The sequence below is a fragment of the Aethalodelphis obliquidens genome, unplaced genomic scaffold (assembly GCF_003676395.1).
Source record: "Aethalodelphis obliquidens isolate GAN/ISIS:26980383/991018 unplaced genomic scaffold, ASM367639v1 scaffold6, whole genome shotgun sequence".
Lineage (NCBI taxonomy): Eukaryota > Metazoa > Chordata > Mammalia > Artiodactyla > Delphinidae > Aethalodelphis > Aethalodelphis obliquidens.
The window spans coordinates 5,636,320-5,662,328 of NW_020837950.1; the positions used below are offsets into that span (position 1 = coordinate 5,636,320).

The 26,009-nt window shown below is 35.9% G+C and overlaps 1 protein-coding gene across 1 annotated transcript in view; it reads right to left on the reverse strand.

Annotated features, from left to right (window-relative positions):
• Window positions 1–26,009, reverse strand: part of ATP10D (ATPase phospholipid transporting 10D (putative)) — a 118,460-nt gene that overhangs the window by 46,251 nt on the left and 46,200 nt on the right. The window contains 6 exon segments of the mRNA XM_027103038.1: window positions 9,206–9,458; window positions 9,579–9,706; window positions 10,114–10,245; window positions 10,536–10,642; window positions 17,225–17,310; window positions 18,461–18,665. Of these exon segments, the coding sequence (XP_026958839.1) occupies window positions 9,206–9,458; window positions 9,579–9,706; window positions 10,114–10,245; window positions 10,536–10,642; window positions 17,225–17,310; window positions 18,461–18,665 (911 nt within the window).

The following is a 26,009-nucleotide window of genomic DNA, read 5'->3' on the forward strand; positions in this document are numbered from 1 at the left end:
CTAAGTCTACCTACTGAATAAAGTATAGCTTTTGGCAAGTTTATTTATAAAATAAAGAATATTTGCATATCCTATTTAATAGTTTTTGTCTATACTTTTTAAGGACAAGGAAAGGCTAAGATTCTGGGTTCTAGAACTAACTCTTCTAAAGACTAAGTGGCTTTTCAGCAAATCACTTGCTCTTTCTAGGCCTCTGTTTTCTTATTAGAAGAATGAATAATCTGGACTCAATGACTTCAAGATCCTTTCCAGTTCTGCAGTTCTGTAAGTTTCATTATATTCTCTGCCTAAAAAGTACAGACTATTTCCCTGTATGACATTTCAGCTTCAAAAACAGATACACTTATTGCGTCCCAGACATTCTGAAGTTCTCCATCCTTACCTGTGCCTTTGCTCAGGATGTCCGTTCTCTTCCTTTCTACTTACATCAATCTTGCACATCTTTAAAGGCCTGGTTCAAATGCCAGTTCCTCACTGAAGACCTCTGTAACTACACTGGCTCTCATCCATACCACTCATTGGTACCACTGAGTGGTACCATATTGGTACCACATTGGTACCATAATTTCCATGTACTACTGAATGCTACTATGTGTCAGGCATTTGTCTCATTTAATCACTATAACAACCCTCGGAGGTAGATATTATTAATACCTTCATTTCAGAAATAAAGAAATCAAAACTAAGTAATTTTCCCCATCTCACAAAAGTGAAACAGATCAGTCTTATAACCAGTTATATTAAAATCTACAGCCAGCACTATGAGTCTTCATGCTATATTGTTTCTAAATGCAGCCCCAAAAGTTAATATGTATTATTCCTTATTATTTCACATGGTCAATATCCCCTGCTCGATTTCAATGAGTACATGTTTTGTAGTTTAAATAATGAGTAATGAGTAAATGAATGAGTAATGAATAATGAGTAAATGTATGAATAGACATATGAATAATATCCTTAGCATCAAGGGGAAGTTGCAGGGTAGGGAGTTAACATTTATTGAATATCTCCTTTTCATCAAGAACCTTGTTAGGTCCTTTTTTTTTTTTTTTTTAACTTTTTATTATTATTATTTTTTCCCTTCCTTTTTCACACTTCCTCTAGCTTACTTTGATAATCCTTGGCCACCTGGCCAGGACCACTGTCTTTGATTGTGTGGGCTGTGCTAGGTTCTTTATATAAACAACTATATATATAACGGTATCCATATATATTTTGTTTTTATCTTTAAAATAATGCTATTGTACATACTAGAAACTATCACTGTTCCACTTGGCAGCTGAGAAAAGTAAAACAGTAAACAGTTTGGGTGGGTAGAGTTAGAATTTGAATTTGGGTTTTCGTGACTCCAGAGTCAGTACAAGTATCCATTGTGTTATATGTCCTTAGCAGTTACTTGTACACAAGAGGTTAGCTCAGTGATTCTCAGCAAGGGGTGAATTTGTCCCCCCAGTGAACATTTGGCAATGCTTGTACACAATTCGGTTGTTACATCTTGGGGAGAAGTGCTACTGGCATGTGGGCAAAGGCCAAGGATGCTTCTAAACATCTTAAACAGCTCCCCATAAGAAAGAGTCATCCAGCCCACAATGTCAATAGTGCTACGCTGATCAATCCTTGAGCAGCTAAAGAAATTTACTGATGACGTGATAGCATTTTAAGAATAAATAATTAGAATGCTACACAACATATATAAACATGAAGGCTATACGTTAGGAATTTCCCATAGCCATCATTAGGGAACCAGTCATCGTGCAACTGTGTAATTAGTATAAGGCCAGATGGCTGAGCTGTTACTGTAGGACAAACTTGCTCAATAAGTAGAACTGCAAGAGAGAAATTTAAAAAGACCTGGAGTGACTCAATCTTTAATAATTTTGTGGAAAGCTATGAGAAATAAATCAGTAAAGTTACAATGTGATTCAGAAAACACAGCTACTAAGACCCATACTTATAGATTCTGAAAAATTTTTTTTAAATTGGGTATGAGGTTTATTATTATACTGATAAACAAAATCTATGCAAATGATCAAGACTTTTATTATGTCTCGTAAAGTAGATTCTAGTTAGTTCCATGAATGCCTCGAAGTGGCAAAAGAATTCTTGCTTTCCAGCTCGTAAGAGAAAATATACAAAGTCTGTAATCTTTCCTTTGTCTCAAGGTAGGTACTACATTAGGTACTATGTTGACTACTTTATTTCTCTCTTATTTAATCTTTCTCTTCTCTTCCAATTCCCCTCTTCAAATATCCAGTAACCTGCTCACAGCCTATAATTTACATTTATTTGATATCTGGAAGAAGTGAGCATGAGACTATGGAACAAAACATTTACCACACGTTTCAATGTGCTCTCCAAAGGGCCAAACACAAGGGTGAACAGCACAGGACACTCAGATTAACTTCTTTCAACTATATCATCCGCATACCCTCAATCAAACATTTTGCTATGAACTAATCCCCCAAACATTTCCAGCATTCCAACTTTCACCTGCTTGTAAACAGCGCACTCAGCTGAGTTTCTTTCAACTGTATCATCCACATATCCTTGACACAAAACCTTTCATCCTAAACTAATTCCTCACATTTCCAGCATTCCAGGAATTTGTCCAGTATCTCCAAGCCCCAAACCTTGATCAGGGCAAATCCACCTCCAAAACTGACTGCCTGAAAATCAAAACAATATGGAAAGAGAACACTGACCTTAATCGTACAGCACTTAAAAAGATATTATGTTTCCGTGCCTGTCTCCCACATTGGACCATGAGTTCCTCAACACACAAGCCTATTTCTCATTTTGACAACAATAATTATGACAATACTAGCAGCTAATACTTACAAAGAATTTATTCTGTGCCATGCTCTAAGTGCTTTCATGATTTATCTTCTCTTATCTCTTAACCACCCCATGAAGTAGATCTATTACTGATCCTTTTTATTGTGGCCCAGAGAAATTATATAAATTGCCCAGGGTCACACAGCTTGCAGGCAGTGGAGATGGGAATCAGACTCAGAAGGCTTGATCCCCAAATCCTTGTTCTTGGAAACTACTAAATGATGCCACCATGTACATCAGATTCACAAACTGCATCATAAAAGCACTGTGTAGACACACCCAAATTGAGGGACATTCTACAAAATCCCTAAATAATGCCCCTCAGAACTCTTAAGGTCATCCAAAAAAAGGAATGGCTAAGAAACTGTCAAATCTAGAGGCACCGAAATGATGACTAAGTGTTACGTGATTTCCTGGATGGGATCCTGGGACAGAAAAAGACCTTTGGTAAAAACTAAGGAAATCCCAATAAAATATGGATTTCGGTTAATAATGAAGCATCAATATGGGTTCATTACTTATGACAAACGTATCTTAAGACTAATGTAAGATGTTAAGACAAGGGAAACTGGGCAAGGGAGCATACCGGAACTTTCAATAGTATCTTTATAACTTTCTGTAAACCTAAAACCATTCTAAACTAAAAAGTTTATTATTAAAAAAACTTTCAGTAATCTTTTAAAGGAGGTTAAAAAATGTTTAACATACATATAAATCACGTGGGGATATTGTTAAATGAAGATTTTAATTGAAGCTTTAAATAGGGGCTTGAGACTCTGCATTTCTAATACACACCTGGGTGTTGATGATGCTTAGTCCATGGACCAAATTTATAAGTTACAAGGTTTTAAAACAAACAATGGTGTCATCAGATGTGTTTAGTTCAACTGCATAAGGGTAAGGGGTTATTTCCCAGCAGCAACGTTTTAAATGGAAATATCTCCTAGTCAATTCTTTTGCCAAAAAATCCTGAAAGCTTAACTAAGTTTCATTTCAGTGAAAATAATGTCTCAGGGTTAAATTCTGGGGAAAACTAGCCCCTATCATTACTAACTCCAGCATTTAGAGAAAGAGAGAGAGAGACAGAGAGACAGAGAGAGACAGAGAGAGACAGAGAGAGACAGAGAGAGAGCACGTGCTTGTGTGTTTGTGTACATATACTTGTTTTAAAACCATTACTGACAAGAGACCAGGAGCTCTGGATGTACCTGTGGTAGAGAAGTGTTCAGAGGCAAAGTCAGCACCTCATAGAGGTGGTGTATGTAACACTCCATGGCTCACAAACAGTTATCTCATCAATTACAGTTCAGCCCGGATGGCATTTAATTCTCAGTCACTCAGTATCTTCCCTGCACGAGGGGCCACAGAGAAGTACTCACTGGGCAGGAGCGTGTATATTCAGGGACAGGGGTGGGAGAGGGCTGGTATTAGCACTCTTAGATGCTACAAATACAAAATTTAAAACCCAACAAATATAAAAAATAATGCAGTGCTTCCCGCCATATATTTTGTGAAACATTACTTCTGTAAAATACTTCTCAAAAACAGGGATCTATAATCAGATAATCTTGGAAAATAATAATCTCACAAATGGACAGAGGGGTTTACCTACAGTGATGTTCACTGCAGCATTGTTTGCCACAGCAGATGACTGTTGACAACCTAAACTAATGGTTGGTTAGTTACATAAATTTTGGCAATCATTACAGTGCAATATGGCATAGCTATTAGAAAAATAAGGAGAGAACGGAAAGGCGATCATGATGAAGTCTTAAGAAAAATGGTTATACAAGTCACAGCACACTGTAATGCTATTTTGTTTAAAAAACATATATATTAATGTTTACAGGAAAAAGACTCAAAAGAAATGTGCTAAAATGTTAATAGAGGTCCAATCAGTTTGGTGGGAGTTTTTTTTTTTTTTTTAAATTGGGGTATACTTGCTTCACAATGTTGTGTTAGTTTCTACTGTACAGCAAAGTGGAGTTCTCTCTGCTATACAGCAGGTTCTTATTAGTCATCTATTTTATACATATTAGTGTATACATGTCAATCCCAATCTTCCAATTCATCACACCGCCACCCCTACCCCCCGCTTTCCCTCCTTGGTGTCCACACATTTGTTCTCTTCATCTGTGTCTCTATTTCTGCCTTGCAAACTGGTTCATCTGTACCATCTTTCTAGATTCCACATATATGTGTTAATATACGATATTTGTTTTTCTCTTTCTGACTTACTTCACTCTGTATGACAGTCTCGAGGTCCATCCACGTCTCTACAAATGACCCAATTTCGTTCCTTTTTATGGCTGAGTAATATTCCGTTGTATATATGTGCCACATCTTCTTTATCCATTCGTCTGTCGATGGACATTTAGGTTGCTTCCATGTCCTGGCTATTGTAAATAGTGCTGCAATGAACATTGGGGTACATGACCCCAATGTTGGGGTATTGCTACTCCAGCTTTCTTTTGATTTCCATTTGAATGGAATATCTTTTTCCATCCCCTCACTTTCAGTCTGTATGTGTCCCTAGGTCTGAAGTGGGTCTCTTGTAAACAGCATATATACGGGTCTTGTTTTTGTATCCATTCAGCCAGCCTGTGTCTTTTGGTTGGATCATTTAATCCATTCACATTTAAGGTAATTATTGATATGTATGTTCCTATTATCATTTTCTTAATTGTTCTGCATTTGCTTTTGTAGGTCCTTTCCTTCTCTTGTGTTTCCCACTTAGAGAAGTTCTTTTAGCATTTGTTTTAGAGCTGTTTTTTTGGTGTTGAATTCTCTTAGCTTTGCTTGTTTGTAAAGCTTTTGATTTCTCTGTCAAATCTGAGTGAGATCCTTGCTGGATCTACCCAGCAAGGGTAGTATTGTTTTAGGTTCTTCCCCTTCATCACTTTAAATATATCGTTCCACTTCCTCCTGGCTTGCAGGGTTTCTGCTGAGACATCAGTCGTTAACCTTATGGGAGTTCCCTTGTATGTTGTCATTTTTCCCTTGCTGCTTTTTAATAATTTTTGCCTTTCTGTCAATTTGATTACTATGTGTCTTGGCGTGTTTCTCCTTTGGTTTATCCTGCCTGGGACTCTCTGCGCTTCCTGGACTTGGGTGGCTATTTCCTTTCCCATGTTAGGGAAGTTTTTGACTATATTCTCTTCAAATATTTTCTCTGGTCCTTTCTCTCTCTCTTCTCCTTCTGGGACCCCTATAATGCGAATGTTGGTGCATTTAATGTTGTCCCAGAGGTCTCTTAGGCTGTCTTCATTTCTTTTCATTCTTTTTTCTTCTGTTCCATGGCAGAGATTTCCACCATTCTGTCCTCCAGGTCACTCATCCGTTCTTCTGCCTCAGTTATTCTGCTACTGATTCCTTCTAGTGTATTTTTCATTTCAGTCATTGTGTTGTTCGTCTCGTTTGTTCTTTTAATTCTTCTAGGTCTTTGTTAAACATTTCTTGCATCTTCTCGATCTTTGCTTCCAGTCTTTTTCCAAGGTCCTGGATCATCTTTACTATCATTATTCTGAATTCTTTTTCTGGAAGGTTGCCTATCTCCACTTCATTTAGTTGTTTTCCTGGGGTTGTATCTTGTTCCTTCATCTGGGACATAGTCCTCTGCCTTTTCATTTTGTCCATCTTTCTGTGAATGTGGTTTTCTTTCCGCAGGCTACAGGACTGTAGTAGTTCTTGCTTCTGCTCTGGTGGGAGTTACTGATGGCTTTAAAATTTTCCTTTTTTGGCTTATCTGAAATTTTCTAAAATATTGCTTTTGTAATAAAAATGCAATAAAAAATATGGAACAATGCAGAATATCATATCCAGTATGATTAGCTATTTTTCACATTGTATAGTGATTATATGATACTCAATGTTTTATCCTTCATACACACAAGTAACAACAAAAGCTGGCTTAAAATATATTTACCTAAGAGGAAATATAGTATATTTTTAAAATTTTGGGCAGGTGGATGTCTAAGTTGAACACTACTGGCAGAAATCATAATATCTGTAGTCTTAATAATAGACATAATAATTGATAAGACTGATTTCATAAAAATATAAAACTTCTCACAAGAAGTGACACCCTAAGCAAAGTTAAGAGGCTGTGGTAGACAGAATTCTAAGATGGCCCCCAAGATTCCTGCCCCACCCCTGTGTACACACCCGGTAGGACAGCATCTCACTTCTATGATTAAATTATGTTACCTGACAAAGGTCAGAGGATTTGGCAGATATAATCAAGTGTCTAGCCAGTTGAATCTGAGTTAATATAAAAGAAGCCTATCCTAGGTAGCTTGACCTCATCAGGTAAAAAGAGGTGCCACAACTTACCTGAAGTCAGAGACTCAAAGCTAGAGGTTCGGCTGGTAGCCTTGAAGAAGTGAACTGCCATGCTGTGGAGAGGCCACATGGCAAAGGGATGGTAGGCCACCTCTATGAGCTAAGAATGGCTCTAAGCTGACAGCCAGCAAGGAAGCAGGGGGCCTTAGTCCTACAACCTCAAGACACTGACAACTCTAAAACCAGGAAACCAAAACGAGGACCCTGGGTCGCAGATAAGATCATAGCTCCAGCCAAAACCTGTATTTCAGCCAGGTGAGAGACTCAGAGAGGACGTAGCTACATGCACCCAGACTCCTGACCCACAGAAGCTGTGAGACAGTATGTTTGTGTTATTTGAAGCCATCAAATTTGTAGTAATTTGTTATCAAATTTGTAGTAATGTGTTATGTGGCAATAGAAAACTAATACAGTGATAAATGATGAACCAAGAAAGTATTAATATTTGCCACCTACAGAAGAAAAGGATAATATCAAGGTTGATACTCAAATTATTTAACTGGTTCAATACAAGTGCACAAACGAAAATAGACATGGGCCACAGACAACCTAGACTGGGGCATACAAGCTGAACATCAACCCTGCCTTAATAGATAAAACCCTCCTACAGATTACTAAGAATAAGAAAAACTCATTTGTTAAATAGGAAGACATGATCACTCTACCAAGGATATTCAAATGGCCAGAAACATAAAAATTAAACAGTTAAACATCTCATTACTAATTAAAGAAAACTTAAAAGACAATGAAGTGCTAACTATGACTACAAAACTCACAAATTAAAAAGAATAAGTTCATCCCATTATGGCTGGGTGTGAAAAATAGGTGTTATTTTTCTGGGTTGTGAGAACATAAATTAGCACAGTATTTTATAGATAAATTTTGTAGGATCTATAAAAATTTTATATGTGCAAACCTCTGGATCCAGTTGCTAGACATGTATCTTATAAAAATAATTGCACAAATATGTATGTAGAGAAATGCATATTGCATGATGAATTTTTTTTTGTATATAATTTTTAATCTTGTCTGTCTCTTGCCTTAAACGCTAAGCTACACGAGATCAGGGACTCATGCCACATATTAGGAGCTCACAAAATATCTGTTGAATGAATAAGGAATGTTAATTGCAAGTACTGTTATAAAAGCAAACTAAGTTTGACCACATATAATGCAATACCATGTACTTAACGTGAAGTCATGAACTGACTTGGAAAAAGGTCCACGAGATAGTGAGGAAAAAAAGCAAACTGCAAAGCATTATTACAACATATTATAACTTATAAAAGGGGAAATGTGCAAATATATATTTTCACATATACAGGAATATGCGTAAAGAAATGGATGGTTATATATTCACCAAATGATTAATGGTGGTTAACTTCTAGGTTAATTTGTTTTGGACATTTCTCATAATTACTTTCATAGGAGTACACTTACTCTTATAAATAACAAAATTAATGAAGATCAATTCTTTAAAGGAAACTTACAATTTATATATTTACTTCCTTAGCCTCAGAAGTTCAGGTCATCTTATTTCTTCTTAAACTAGGTATTCTCAGCCAATGACCAATGAATACCTATGGGCGGAATGATGGGGTCTGGGGAAACTGTTGTCCCTTTGGAATTATTTTCAAAATATTTTTCAGGGAGATGGTCCATAGTTTCATTAGATTCTCAAAAACATCTATAATGCAATATCATTGTCACCAAATCCAACCCCCAACCTTTTACGACTACTGGTAATTTACTTTCCTTTTAGAGAAACCATGGCAAAAAAAAAAAGGAAAGAAAAGAAACCATGGAAGTAGAATCTTTGACTCTGACCCACTAACTCCTGACCTACTAACTTCTGACCTACTAACTTCTGACCTAACTTTTAAAGGGACAACATGAAACAATGCGCATTTAGAGGAGTTAAGTACTCAATGATTAAGTATAGCACTTCTGTGCCAGAATTACCAAGTCATTAAGTGGGTGCAAAAACGACCAATCTTAAGGCTGGTTTTCATAGAAACCCAACACTCACCGTTTTCTTCATGGCAGTAATCAAAGCCTGCCACACTACATCTTCGAAAAACCATCTTATTCTCAGTCAGGGTTCCTGTTTTATCAGAAAAGAGGTACTGAATCTGTCCAAGATCCTCTGTGATGTTCAGGGCTCGGCACTGAACAGTAGAATCCATTTTCTCATTGTAGAAATCCACATCACTTTGAATAAAATATATTTGTCCAAGCTTCACAATTTCAATGGAAACATAGAGAGAAATGGGAATCAAAACCTAAGAAGAGCAAAACAATTTTAAAAATGTTAAAGGTGGAAAAGAAGGGATGAAAAACCATATAGTGCTGGATAAGTAGCAAAGATCTTAATACTCTATGATGAGTACAATAGAAATTACCTGTAACAAAATGATCATGGTCCAAAACATATAGAATCCTCCCAACACTGGTGATATGACATGTCCATCAGGCTCAGGGATGTTAAAAAAGGGTATGTTTTCATATCTGCTCAACCAGATTCCATGACCTTTCAAAAAATGTACAGACATCAAAAGGATGCTATGTATATATTATGCAAATATAGAACTTTATTCCTAAAGAAAGAGAGATAAGAGTATTGGTTTTGGTTGAACACCAACCGTTTAAGAAACAAATTCAAATTCAAACGGTACACATTTTCCTGTCTCTGTCTCTCTCACTCCTTACATCTCTTCCCAGGTCTTTTTAGTACTGTGGCCATGTGTAACTGGATATAATCAATATTAATGCTTTTCAGGTTAGAGAATTAGAGAGACAAAGATGTGAAGAAAGCAATTATTGGCAAATAAAACCTCCCTTACAAAAGTCAAACTTTTTCATAAATTTCATTTTGAAAATACTTTTAAATAAATATCTTGCTGAAAAGATGTCAGCAAATAATCAAATTCTACCTACCCAATGCACCAGTTAAACACATTATAACCAACAATAGGACACAGCAGAGGACATCTGTATTTGCTCTTCTTTCTAAGTTGCTGCGTTTATACCTTGGTCCGCTGTTGTTCAGCATTGCTTTGGTTTCATGGCCTACATGGGTAACACAGTATGTGAGAAAATGTGCAAACTAAAGCCAGGTAACAAATATCATATTTTTATATCTCGCTGGCAGACAATTTAATGAAGAGCAGGTATGCAATATACTTTGTTAATTTAGCTTCTTTTTGTGATCTCTTTAGAAAAACAGAGACCAATGATTAAGGTTATCAAGGCAAAATTTCCTTTCTGCTTCTAGAGATTACATTTTGAGTAAATGGAAAATGTTAACTTGCAGAAAAGCACAGAGGAGATGATGGTGAAAAGTCAGAAGTATAACCAACCTGCATAAACCACAATGCCCATGACAGCCTCTGTGTTTCTAATGGTGCATCCTCTAAGTAATAAATTCTCTTTACTGAGACCCACACGTTCTTTGTTGGAGTGTTCTCTATAAGAAAGACAGCATATAAGTTTATTTTTAAACAGCAAAAATGGGCATGTAAAAATAAAAATGATTTTTGAATATTCTTGATTACAGTATGAAGTTAGGCAGTTCACAGGAAAAGATGCAAATCTCTGATGCATTTGCTTTTGTTATTTCAGTTACCCACTTTGGCTGGAGAAAAAAGACACAACAGGTTTCTAACACTGATTTCTACCATTCATTGTCAACTTCTAGTATTGATGCTACAAAAATTAGAAAATATTCCAAATAAGGAAACTATTTCCTCTAGTAGAAACTGTATTTGGGGGTAACTTAATAGCTGATGAGGGAAAAGTTCTTGATGGAATTAGAAAATTCCCATTTTTGACCCTGGTGAAATCAAGGATTACTCTTAGGCAATGATAGCCAGTGGATAAAATCATTAGGTGGAAGGCTGGTGGGGAACTTTATAATGAAAGGATAAGGCTGACAACACCAATCTTAACATAACTACCAACGGGACAAGGGGACATCACTGGCCTCCAGCCTCCAGAAGTTCAAGGACAGAAATTGCTCTTCTCCCTCGGAACCTAATCAAGGCTCTAAGAGGGCAAATCAAACAGGGGTCTGTGGCATCAGGGGAACTGTGAAACCTTTGAAACTGTATGCAATATTCCCCTGTGTGTGTCTATATACATTTGTCATTTTCTAGGGAGAGAATTCCTTTCATCAGATTCTGAAAGTGCCTCTGGACAGTTTTCAGGAAATAAGGCCAGAGAAACATGTTAACCACCAATGCAAGGATGCAGTCGGCCAAAGCTACCAAATCTGCAGTGGTAAGCTCTATGGGCAAAATGACCTGGTCTATTCAACAAATGAGTAGAATGAGGAGGGGGGAGCAAAAGGAGTGGTAGAGGGACTCCACCCTCAGGAAGGACGCAATCAGCTCAATCTAGAATGTGGTAAATTCTACAAGCTAAATGACCCCATTTCTTCGGAGGGGAAATTTAGAGACATATCAACCAAATGCAATGTGTAGACCTTTGTTTTGATCCTGGTTAGAATATACTGACTCTAAAAATTTTTTTGAGATAATTGGAGAAATTTGAACAAAGATTAGGTATTAGATGCTGTCAAGAAATTGTTCTGAATTTAGTTAAATGTGATAATGATGTTATGGGTATTTTTTTTTTAAGTTTTTTTCTGCTGTATATTCATAGTGAAGTATTGACATTGAAATGATGTGATGTAGGTGCAGGGAAGGAAGTGGAAGGATATTTGAAACAAAGTTGGCAAAATTATGAAATAGTTAAAACTGGGTGAGGGCTCATGGGTGTTCATTACACTTTTCTTCCTAATTTTGCATGTTTGAAATCTGTAAAACAGTTTTAAAATTATCAAAGTAATTACTTGATGAAATTACTATAGTGGCAAAAATACAGAGCAAACTCATTAGAAAATTTTTAAAAATAAGCAAAATGCAACGTATTTCACCTATTTTGTGAAAATGCATTCTTAATTTCAGCATTAAAGTTAGTTTGTTTTTTAAGCAATACACTTCAGTCTATAAGTCGTTTCTTCTTTATTAAGTATAGGAAGATTGTCATTGTATCTGCTACCCATGCTATCTGGATTACAAGGAAAAGAAAAGCTCTTCAAAAAAGGTTTCCTACCACAAAGGAGGAAAATAGATTTGTCATTTCACTCCTCTAATTTGTAAAACACTCTAAGAGGTGTGTGCTTGCATTCCTTCATTTATATGGGTTTATGCACAAAGAGCAAACCATAGGGTCATGGTCAGAACTAGCAGTGTCCTTGGGTTTAACCTAATTCTGTTTTCTAGATTTACAGATGAGGAAATTAAATCCCAACATTCCCATTCCTATGTAGCATTCCCAGGCACGCATCCCAGTCTTGATTTGGTTCCTTATGAATATAGCAGTTGTTATCCCTAGAACCTTTACAGAACAGATATAATATACAAAAGAATATACAAAAGAACCAGTTCCAAAGTTCCTTAGTGTATTAAGATACACTTAATACAAATAAGTGATCCTTATAATATACAAAAGAACCAGTTCCAAAGTTCCTTAGTGTATTAAGATACACTTAATACAAATAAGTGATCCTTATAATATACAAAAGAACCAGTTCCAAAGTTCCTTAGTGTATTAAGATTTTTTCCCCTGGGACCCTTATTTTTCACCATTACATCACTCTAGGTTACCATCATTACATCAAAGCCCAACTTCTATCTTGGTTGCACCTGCTCCAAACTCTAAACATGTCCTGCACTTGATGGGTGTGTATTTGGCACTTATAGCGTGGGACTTTCAGATTCCATGTGAGACACTGACTGTCCACATGGAGCTCTCATCCATTCAAGAGCCTATGTAACATCTACCATGCGCCCAGCATACCCACCCAGATGCTGAGGATAGAAAAACAAACTTACACAGTCTTGCCTCCTGTGGTCTAACAGGAAGTGACTGATATAGAAATATGTAAGTAATAAAAATATTATAGGTGTGATTATAGAAATCTGATATTCAGCATACAATGTGGGCACAAATAGGGAAGAAGTCAGTGCTACCTGAGAGTAAGAAGACCAGAGAAGCCATCATTCATACAGAGAGTGAGCTTGAACATCTCAATTTTTGTTGATTTTAGGAAATAGGCTACACAGCAGGAAGAGGATAAGGAGCTAGTTTAGCAGATAAAAACAATTTCACAAAAAATTACTGTATCGTCCTGGGCTGACTCTACTAAATATACAGGCTCTGAGTCAGATTCTATGCAGAGTTCTATATTCCAAACCACACAGTGATAGACTAAAGTTCCTATTCTTTCCTGTCTAGAAATGTGCCAGAAGCAAGACTGACCTTGTCAGGGGAGTCAGCGTTCCCAGTAAGAGGCTGTACAAACCTCAGCACCTGAGGTCCAGGTCAAAAAATGTCAGCCCTTAAATCTGACATTTACAAGAGGAAATTCTGTAAATAGTCAGCAGCTGGAGAAAATAATACTAGAAAATGACTCATCCTAAGAGATGGCTTATGAGCACGTTTCTGATGACAGGAATATCTGCTAACGTCCCTTTATCATCTCGCCTCTTTATGATCTATTATATTGCTCACCTACCCTCCAAACATACTTAAACCACTTATGACTCCACAAAGGCACTGTGGTCTCAGGCCCCTACACCATTACCTGTGTTGCTGCTCCCTTAACCTGGAATGTCAGCCTTTCTTTGCATTTAGTTGCCTGCCTGGTATCTTCTCATTCTTGATGATTTAATTCTAGCATTACCTCTTTACCTGGACCAAGCCTATTCCCTTTTCCCATTGCATAGCTTCCTGTGCCTGCCCAAACAGCTGTCTGTATCAGGTGCTACTTAAAGATGCTACCACGATGTTCTAAACTTCCTTCCATGATGACTCTAACATTTTAAACAACTTGACTGAGGAATAACTAATAAAAATCATAATACATATACTGTACATATTTAAAGTGTAAAACTTGATGTTTTGACGTTTCCCCTGTGAAACCATCGCTACAATCAGGAAAATGAACATATCCATCATTCCCCAAAGTTTCCTTATGTCTTTCTGCAATCTTTCCTTCCTACCTTCCCCCTCCCAGGTACCCACTAATCTGCTTTCTATCACTATAAATTAGCTTTCTTTTTTGAGAGACTATATAAATCAAATGATATAGTATATATTCTTTTTTGTCTGGATTCTTTCACTCAACATTATTTTGAGATGCATCCATGTTGTTCCATGTACCACCAGTGAATTCTTTTTGCTGCAGAGTAGCATTCATTGTATGGATATACCATTTGTTTTACCTATTTACCTGTTGATGGACATTTGGGTTGTTTCTAATTGGGGCTATTACCAATAAAGCTATTTTGAATGTTTGTGTACAGGTTAGTATATAGATAAATGTTTTCTCTTGGGTATATGGATATATGTTGGATAAATGTTTTCTCTTGGGTAACTTCTTAGGAGTGGAAAAACCAGATCACACGGTAGGTGTGAATTTAACTTTTTAGGAAGTTTCCAAACTATTTGCTAAAGTGGCTGTAGCCATTTCCACTCCTACCAGCAGTACATGAGAGTTCCAGTTTCTCTACATCCTTGTGAAAAGTTGGTATAGTCAGTTCTTTTAATTTAGCAGTTGTAGCTCTGTGGTTTTAATTTGCATCTTTTCACACAGATATTTGTCATCCATGTATCTTCTTTGATGGAGCGTCTGTTCAATTTTTTTGATCATTTAATAAACTGTTTTGTTTACTTATTACTGGGTTTTGAGATGTCTTTCTCTATTCTGAATACAAGTCCTATATGAGAAACATGCATTGCAAATATTTTCTTCCAGTCTGTGACTTCCGTTTTCATTTGCTTAGCAGTGTCATTTGAAGGTATGCTTTCATTTGCTTAGTAGTGTCATTTGAAGAGAATAAGTTTCTAATTTTGATGAAGTTCTTTTATTTAATTATTTTTGTCCTTTTATGGATTGTGCTTTTGGTGTTATATCTAAGAAATCTTTGGCTAACACAAGATACCAAAGATTTCCCCTATGTTTTCTTTTAGGAATTTTATAATTTCACGTTTACATTTAAGTAAGTACAGGATCCAGTTTTAGTTAATCTTTTTAAGTGGCAAGAGGTCTAAGTTGAAGTGTTTTTTTAAAGTATAGATGTATAATTGTTGCAGCATCATTTGTTGAAACAACTAACCTTTCTCCACTAAACTGCCTTTGCATCTTTGTCAAAATCCAGTTGCCCATTAATGCCTGGATCAATTTCTGGACTCTAACCTATTCCACTGACCTATTGGTCTATATGCCAAAAACAAAATCTGGTGGTATTAGCCCTCCAAATCTGTTCTTTTTCAAAGTTGTTTTAGTTAAATGGTTCTTTCTATCTCCACATAAATTTTTAGAATAAACTTGCCAATTTCTAAAAAAAATAAAAATAAAAAGTAAAACCTTGCTGGGATTTCAATTGGGATTACATTGAATCTACAGATCAATTTGGGAAAAAAATTGATGTCCTAACAATATTGAGTCTTTCAACGCATGAACAACGTATGTCTCTCCATTTAGTTACGTCTTTAGTTTAACCCAACAGTGTTCAGTGATTTTCAGTATGCAGGTCTTTCATATCTTTTGTTAGATTTATTCTTAAGTATTTCAATTTTTCTGATGCTATTATAAATTGATTTTTAAAGTTTCCGTATCTGATTGTTCATTGCTAGTGTACAGAAATACAATTAATTTTTGTATATTGATCTTGTTTCCTACAACATTGCTAAACTCAGTTATTAATTCTAGTAGCTTTTTTTGTAGATTTCATCAGGTTTTCTACAAAGACCATCATACCATCTATGAATAAAAGACAGTTTTACTTCTTTATTACTTGATGCTTTTATTTCATTTTCTTTACATTAGCTAGGCTCTCCAGTACAATCTTGAATAAAAGTGGTGAGAGACAATATCCATGTCTTGTTCCTGATCTTAGGGGAAAAATGCTTACTTAGTCTTTCACTATTAAGTCTGATCCTAGCTGTATGGTTTTTATAGATGCCTTCCATCAGGTTGAGAAAGTTCCCTTCTATTTCCAGTTTGCAAAAGCGGAAGTTACGTTTTGTCAAATGCTTTTTCTATATCCATGAGATGGTCACCTGGTTTTTCTTTTTCACTTGTTAATTATCGTTTGTTAATACGGAGAATTACATTGTTTGATCTTCTAATGTTAAGCCAATCTTGCATTTCTGGTATAAGACCTACTGAGTCATTATGTATTAACCTTTTTATATATTGTTGGGTTTGATTTGCTATAATTTGTGTAAATTTTTTTGCATCTATGTTCATGAGGGATATTAATCTTCCCTTAAAGTCTCTGTATTCTTTCAGTATCAGGGTAATGGTATCAAAAAGTGATTTAGGAACTTTTTTCTTCTCTGCCATTTCCTCACAAGATCACCACTATGAAGTAGGTCTAACTAACTCCTCTTAAAAATAAGGAAGGATAAAAAAAGTAACTTGGCTCAAAAAATAAAGCACTTAAGTGGCACAAGCCAGCCTGAATCAGATAAGACCCTAAATTCTAGATGCCCTTGGAAAGGGATGTAGATGCCACAGGAAGCCTCCAGAATGAACACTGTTGTGGATTCCCATACTTTTTCTTAGATGTGTTTCAATATCATTGGCTAACTTTACCAACTGAATTGTCCACCTACTCTAATTCTAATAGGATAGGAGGACACCATCAGCCTATCATGTCACTTAAGCTGCCCTGTCTGTCCAAACACTTCCTTCCCAATAACTAACATGTCTTGGGCTTAACATGGAGCTCATGTTAAGTCATTCACATACCACTGAAAGAGAGTCTAGGATTATTTTAAGAACAAGGTTTTTTTGTTTTAAAAATATACATAGGTAAATATCAAATAATTAAAATAAGCCAAATTTATAGGTGGCTTAACTTACAGCCTTTAGTGATTTAACTTGGTATAAGTACACAAAAGTTTTTTTGAGTTAAGCATAATTGCAACATACAATTCCACTCACACCCACAAAGGTAAGTCATGTATCACTCACAGGAAGCCTCGGAATCTGCTGAGGTCATTGTTGGGGCTTTCACATTCTATCCTACTGGAGAATTTCTCAGGATCAACTTCAGAGTCCTAAAAAATATTTATTTATTTATTTATTTATTATTTATTTATTTTTTAAAATCACCAAACAAAAATTCAAGGTTAAATCTTGAGATTTAAGTGTTTATCCTTTCACCAATTGTTAAGATAAAACGAAGGCGTGCTTGTCACAAAATTTGTCACAAGTTGCCCAAATGAAGGAAAGTATAGGCATAATTATAAATGAATAAATGAGATCAGAATGGTCCCAGAGTATCAATAAATATCTTCAGGTGATGGGAATGTCTGAATCATATACTGGAATCCATGCAGGACTCCCTGCAGGAGAGAGCTTCTCCTCCTACAGGGCACACTCTTTTATCTGGAAGACACTGAAAAGCTGAAAATACTTCTGTTGTTGTTCTTTAACCATATATGTAGCTTCTGAGATCATGTGTGTATTTATACATATATACACACATATATGTATACATATGAGTACTCTGAGCATGTATGCATTTGATCTCAGTAAACTTTATTTAAAAAATTAAAATATGCTAAATATCAATATGTCACAAAATTCTCTAATAGATCAAATATCATCATTTCCATTTTAAGATAAAGAAACTGAGGCATAAAGTGGTTAAGTAACACAGTAATTAAACGGCAGAGCTGGGATTCATTCAAACTCGCGTTAATATAACTTCAAAGGTCTTGTTTACCTCACCACAGCATGGCGAAGGGTCAGAGCTCTGTGGCATGAAAAGTTACAAATTTCTTAAAAGGCCTTGGTATATAAGTAATTACAGATTTTAGGAACAATGACCGATTGATATCTCCAGCTTCAATCAGACATAACATATAAAAATCTAAGTTTAAGAAAAATAAGTTAGAAGTTGATTGTTTCTACTGCAAAAGAATTTTCCAAATTGTAAAATTTGTTGGGTTTCTTAAATTCAATTCCCAGAAATATATGACTGTCAGACTGAAACGTCTGAACTCCGAAGTCATTAAATCCTATTATCTATAAAATATAGCATACCTCTACTGATATCTGGAACTGGATTAAGCTCTCTAGATTTCCATTTTGTAAAGGTAAAAATGAGTTTAAAAAGTCTCTTTATCTGTACATGTGAAAATGAGCTCAGACATCTTCTGAAAAGAAAACGTTTATGTCACCAATGGAGAACACATCATTTACCTGCTCTGTGTATCCCCGAACCACCTGCCTCTGTTTTAAATTGCTCTCTCCATCAAGACCGGAAGTCTCAATGTGACAGATTCCATCTGGATCAGTGGAAAAGAGTAAAACCATATCTGCAGGAATAACCTCGTTACAGGAAAGGCGAATAAAGTCCCCAACAGTAACATCTTTCCAGCATCTGTCGACATATTTTTTCTCTTTCCTAAAATAGAAAAAAAAAAAAGTTTAAAAAGAATCTCAAGCCAAAAACACACATAATAGTTTTTTTTTTTTAATTTTAGTATATAATTTAAAGTGTTAGGGTGAATTTTAATCTGTTAAATGCTAAAAGGGGAAGCCAGAGAATTGGTAACACTTAAATTCCGCAACTTGCTTCACCTGAAAATTTAGTTACTAAGCTGCCAAAACATCAATTCTCTTTTCCTGTGAGATTTTGAACCACTACGCTATTTGGGTAGTTCTCGAATGAAATTAAAATTAACATTGGATGGGTTTATTCATATATGAAGCAATTCCTGCGTGCTATCCTGTAGTCAGGAATCAAGGATCTAAAAGTACCCAAGACACATTATTTGCTCTCAAGAGAGCTTCCTATCTGGCAGATAGGATGGAGAAATTAAAGAAAACCCAAAAGAAATGAAATAAATACCCAGACACAACACTTTAAAAATCATTATACCACCAGATTAACACCCCTAATTATCATTTAATTGAAATACTGGTTAAAGTAGTCCTGTGTTGGCTGCAGTGGATCCCTAGAAAGGAGAATGCCAAATTTTAACTCTTTTCAAAAGTGTAGTTTTCCCAATCTATATATTCAATTCTTTTTAAAGGAAAGGCACATGAACTGAGGTTGACTTGCCATAAATGCCCTGATTTACGTTAAAGTTTTTGCCAAACTTCTCATGCCTTTTCATACCAATGGCATGAATTAAGTTCCACAAAGCACTGTCCTTAGAGAAGAATTAGGACATTTGAGGCACAGACTATTATATAACTAGTTAAGCAGCATTTCACACACAATACTGCCAACAAATGTTAGGAAGGTCTGTCTCATCGCCCTATCACCTCCCAAATATCTGCAAAGAACTAGTATTTGTCATAAAAATGCACTTATTTTATAAGTAAAGATTTATTTTCTATTACATTTTTGGAGCTCAATATTCAAATTCATTGTTGAAGAAGCCTGGGAGATAGTTATATTCTAAGCTATATGACCTATATATTAAAAATGAATGCATCATATTAAATAGAAATGCTACCTTAAGCCAATACTTGTATAACTTCTGCTATACAGAATTACATTGGTTATTTCAAGAAATACTTAGCTCAAAGGGCTACTTAAGAAGAACATTTTCAGGACATATTCTCCCAAAATATCTTATGCACCAGGTTGAATCCAACTAAAAGAATTCCTTATTTACCTAAAGAGTTTGTTAGTTTATCAAGAAAGGTAAATCAATGGTTTGTTTTAACAATTTTTTTCTAGTATACACCAGTTTACTCTTCCATGGTGGGAAGTAACAGAGAGAAGACAAAAAAGGTAGGCAGGAGTCATATATATATATATATATATATATATATATATTTTAACATCTTTATTGGAGTATAATTGCTTTATAATGGTGTGTTAGTTTCTGCTTTATAACAAAGTGAATCAGCTATATATATACATATATATATATATATATCCCCATGTCTCCTCCCTCTTGCGTCTGCCTCCCACCCTCCCTATCCCACCCCTCTAGGTGGTCACAAAGCACCAAGCTGGTCCCCCTGTGCTATGCAGCTACTTCCCACTAGCTATTTTACATTTGGTAGTGGATATATGTCCATGCCACTCTCTCACTTCGTCCCAGCTTACCCTTCCCCCTCCCTGTGTCCTCAAGTCTATTCTCTGTGTCTTCATTCCTGTCCTGCCCCTAGGTTCTTCATAACATTTTTTTTTTTTTAGATTCCATATATATGTGTTAGCATACGGTATTTGTTTTTCTCTTTCTGACTTACTTCACTCTTTATGACAGACTCTAGATCCATCCACCTCACTACAAATAACTCAATTTCGTTTCTTTTTATGGCTGAGTAATATTCCATTGTATATATGTGCCACATCTACTTTATCCATTCATCTGTCAATGGACACTTAGGTTGCTTCCGTGTCCTGGCTATTGTAAATAGAGCTGCAATGAACATTGTGGTACGTGACTCTTTTTGAATTATGGTTTTCTCAGGGTATATGCCCAGTAGTGGGATTGCTGGGTTGTATGGTAGTTCTATTTGTAGTTTTTTAAGGAACCCAGGAGTCATATTTTGAAGGTTCAGTCTTACTGCCATTCCTAGGAGTAGGGATTTCATTTCATAGAAAATGGATATTCACTGAAGGTTCACAGAAGGATATGATTCTATTTCTACCTGCTAACTCCTGCTACAGAGTAACGGATGCATTGTTGGGTGGCAGGCTGGTTAGAAATAGGAATGGCAAGGAACCAATGGAAAGTTATTGAAATAATTCAGGGGAGGGATAAAGATGGTTAGAATTAAGGCAGCAAAAAAGATGGATGAAAGGAGATTAAGTCAAGACATATTTGGTTACTAGAGACAAGTATTCTGACTTATTACATGCAAAGTTATCAAGGGTGACACTATGGTATCTAACTTGTATGGTGAGTGGGGCCTTTCACCATGTCCCAGATTTTAGAAGCAACTGATTGCATCATGGTGAAGATAATAAATTTGGTTTGGAAAGTTTTTATTTGAAGTGAGATATAAAATTGAAGAGGTCCAGCATTTTGATGGTTTTGATCAGAAGTTCATGAGTAGAAATATAAACTTGCAAGTCCTAGGTACATAAAGGGCAGCTGACACAAGGTAACGACCCAAGAGGAAATGTCGAAGAAATCAAAAAAGAAGGACATTTCAAAAAGGGAGCCATCATAGTAACAAAAGCCACAAAGGGGTCATGCCTGTGATATGTGGTTATTAGCATGTCTGCTATCAAGTTGATAGCATGAAACTGTTGATGCGGAGAGTGAAGACGAAAGTGAGACCTCCAGTGAATTAAGGCATAACTGGAAGTTGAAGAAGTAGAATATTTCATGAAGTTTAGCCCTGAAAGGAATAAAGGGTGAAAGCAGCCACTGCAAGGGAAGGTAAGGCAAAGGACAGTAAGGATGAAAGAACTGGGCATGCACGTAGCATGCAGGGAAGAAGCCCATGGAGAAGGCAAGGTAGAAGAGAGGACAGCGTTGGAGGGTGCTGTTTGAGGCTATGGAGAAGCAACAAGGAATGGAATTAAGAATGCAGATGAAAGAATTACTATTACAAGGCAGGGAGTCACCTTTTCATGTAAAGTCAGAAGAAAGTAGGTGAAGATGTAGATGATGTAAGAAAGAACTGAAGTACCTAATTCATGCTTAATGACCTCTACGTTTTCTATGAAGAAAGCTATAAGAAAATTTGCTGAGAATTTGTAAAAGTAGGGAGAGAAGACAGATTTGATGTTAGGGTTAAGGATTTTATTTTTCTTTCAAACAGAAGAAATAGAATTCCTCTAAGGGACAAGTTTATTTACTCTACATTGGAACAAAATTCAAATGAGGTCAATTTTACAATTAAATTAACTTTTCCCCATTTGGAGTCCATACTAGGATATTTTTAAAGTAGCTAATTTTCCCAATAGGTAGCTAGTTCAGGTCAATTAAACACATACTGATCTTAATTTATGTGAGTTACCACGTCAGGTGCTAAGAATACAAAAGTGATTAAGATATGGTGATCTCCCTATGCAAGTTATGGTCAAAATTTGAAAAAGTGACACAAACAGCAATTTTATAAGAGGTATGCACAGGTTATTATGGGAGCAAACAGTTGGGACATTTAACTCTGGAGGAGGTGAGCCTTGCAGGATGATCTAGAGTGAGTCAGGTGAAGAAAGGTGGGACAGTGTATCAGTCAGAGTGAGAGTGGAGGCACAATGCCATAGGGCATGGGAGAAGAGCATGATGTTTGAAACTACAAGCTAAGTGACAAATGCTCATTGCCAATTTTAACTAGCTTTGAGAATTTTTAATTGTGGTAGACTCAACATGAGGTTATATTTCCTTCTCGGATATAGAATTAAAAGTAGTAAAAGAACTTTCTCCTTCTCCCACAGCCTAAATGTACAACTAGAATTTCTTGTATCTACTTGGTTATTTGTGCTTCTGCAATTACTCTCACTGGTCAGGATATAGCACTTATAATCCATTCTTCAGGCAAACTTCTAGACCCATTTTGCTTCTTTAAGAATTCAATGTCACACAGCTTTTATGTCAATACACAATCACTGGGGAAAGTTGGGAAGAATACACTGGACTATCAATAGTGATTCCACTGGGGTGGAGGTTGGAAGGAGAGAGGTGGAAAGACAGAAAATGTGGACTTCCACTTCCTACTTTAACAAATTGAAAGAGAGGAAGAGTGGGATTATGAATGAGTTTTTCTTTTTGATGTTCTTTAGTATTTTTCCAATAAAACACTAAAAACAGTTTATAAAACGCAAATACTGAATAATCATTGGACACAAGATAGCTAAGATTTACTGGATGCTTTATATTCATCAATTCATTTAATTTTTATAACAGTGTTATGTGGGTGGTACGATGAATGCACTATGCCCCACTCCCCCACCTCTTAGAAATGAGAAAAACTGACTTTGACAGGTCAAGTCACTAGCTCCAGGTCACACAGTTCCTAGTATTCCTGGGATTTGAAACAAGGCAGGTAGCTCCAGAGTCCATCTCTCAAATACTAGACTTTACTCCCAGCTATAGTAGCTTACCAATGACCACCAAACAAAACATGGTTTAATTGTGTATTAGAAAGTGAATTTCAAGAACCACTGCTTTGGAAAATGTCACACATCGATAAGGTTAATATCTTAGAAAGCCACTGATATTTAGTCTCATTTCAAGAATCATGAAATTCTATGAATTTATGAGATAATTCTAAAATATTAACATTAGCTAGTATTTTTAAACTCCTAACACCAACAATATGGTGATTTTTAAAGATCAGAAAAGAGTATAAGTTTCTGGAGGGCAGGCATTTTATCTGTTTTTTGTTTAAACCTCCAAATCTCTCAGTGCCTACAACACAGTAGGCACTTAAATTTGCTGGATGATTAATAGTTTTATTTTCAGCACACTTCTATTATCCTTGAAGCAAACCTTAAAACCTTACAAACGGCTGCCATTTTAAAGGCAGGTTTTGGATAATAATTCAACCTTAAGTCAGGTTTTGGATAATAGTTCATTCTAATGTAATTGCGGTGTAATAGGGTTTAAATGTTTAATTTCTATTCTGGCGTTTGTTATTTCCCTATGATACTTTCCCAAAGAAAATTAAGCACCTCGTGAAAGACCACATATTATTACAAATAAGAACCAAATTATCTGCATAGAAATGTTAATATGCTTCTTCCGGAAGCTTGCAAGATTTAACAGCTGCATACTTTCAACTTAATTTTACTGAGAAATAATTTGTCCTCTAAAGTAATTTCTTTGTATTTAATAAGAATTTAAGTTAGTACATTAACTTAAATCAACAAGACATGGTCTTAGAGCCTACGTTTATTTCTTTATATCCTTATAATTTGTTCCAAGAACAAGGGACGAGGGGTTAGAATATAAGCATTATTTCTTCTATACCAAACAAAAGCAAATTACATAGAATATAATAAAAAGACATAAAGAGCTACCCAATTCTATTATGAAATGCAATCATAAAGTGATATCTTGGACTAGACCTTAAACAACTGAAAAGAATATTGCATCTCATCTTTACGTTTATATGCAGATCAACTAAGACAGATCCAAACTATGTCTAAAGGGACCCGTGAGAAAAAAATTATACCAGGTTTCCCATTAGGGAATTTTAGTATTTATAAAATCATACAATATTTGAACAAGTTCTCAAATATAATTAAATGACTTGATCATATGACAAACTCTAGCTTATAGTCATTATTAACTTACAATAATCATAATAGCTAACCTTTACTTAGCACTTGAAAGGGTTAGGTACTATGCTTACTGTTTTATACTATTTTATTCATAATGAAGGGAACTGGAGTTTATAATAATATAACTGGAGTTACATAATTTGCCCAAGGCTACACAGCTACTAAGTGAAGGAATCAGGATTAGAACTTTCTAGAATAAGCTAAAAAAGCAAACAAACAGTAACAACTCTAAACTAGCACTAAAAATCAGCAATTATTTATGTACAAGAATTTGTATTTAAAAATACATGTAAGTATTCTTTCCATTTGCTAAATTTGGCATTAGCTGAGCAATCTTAAAATTGGTCAAAATATGGATTTTGTTCATCGTATAATCACTGTAAAATCCTATTTCCTACAGCTATTTTTTGAAGGCAGAGACTATATGAACATTTCACCTCTCTATCCCTGGCACATAATAAGCATTTAAATGTCATCAAATGATTCACAGCACTGTTTCAGTAAAGTGCTCTATGACTTTAAAATAAAAACCATGAACTATTTTTTCATTTTTTCTATACACCAATTTTTCTGGTTCCCTTTAGATTAGACATCAGTATAAGAAAAAAAAAGAACTAATTTTTCCTTATTTAAGTACAGTTCACATCATCTTACAAAAGAGAAAAAAGTTACTTTGTTTTCTGTAATGGGTCTTTAAAATCAATTTGGGGAAAGCCACTGAAGAATTCTAATAATGGGGCTTCCCTGGTGGCGCAGTGGTTGAGAGTCCTCCTGCCGATGCAGGGGACACGGGTTCGTGCCCCGGTCCGGGAGGATCCCACATGCCACGGAGCGGCTGGGCCCGTGAGCCATGGCCGCTGAGCCTGCGTGTCGGAAGCCTGTGCTCCGCAACGGGAGAGGCCACAACAGTGAGAGGCTCATGTACCGCCAAAAAAGAAAAAAAAAAAAGAATTCTAATAATGAACAAAATTCAGAATCCTACAGGTTTTGGCTTAAATATCACTTCTTCAGAGGAGTCTTCCCTAACCATTGGCTCATGTAACACTGAAAACAAATGTCCACCATCAGGACAAGGCTTTGAGTTACTGTCCTCCCAAAACGACAACAACAAAATCATGTCATCTGGCTGAACCCTTGGTCAGTCAAGTGAACTTAAATTTGTTCAGAATATACTTGTTTATTATAAAACTAAACTTCTAAACTTAGATATCATTTATTCTGACTTGGAAACTAGAATAGAACAGAATCTCTAGTCTGACAAATTTAGAATTAGTGTCTTATGAAAGTTGAGTCTATATCAGAGCACTGAAATCAACCCAAGAAATATGCCAAATGCTCTGAGATCTCAGAATAGTGACAGCATCTGTCCAATGGAGCCTCTGAAGTCTTTCCAAAGGCTGAAACAGGTGCCTACCTTTGGGCTCAAAGCTCAGTCTTTTAGCTCTTCACATTTTCTCCCTTGAGGATTCATGTCAAACTCCTAACTCGTAAAGGCACTGATGACTTTGAAATTTCTCTCTGTAGCTTTTTGTGCCCTATTTGCCC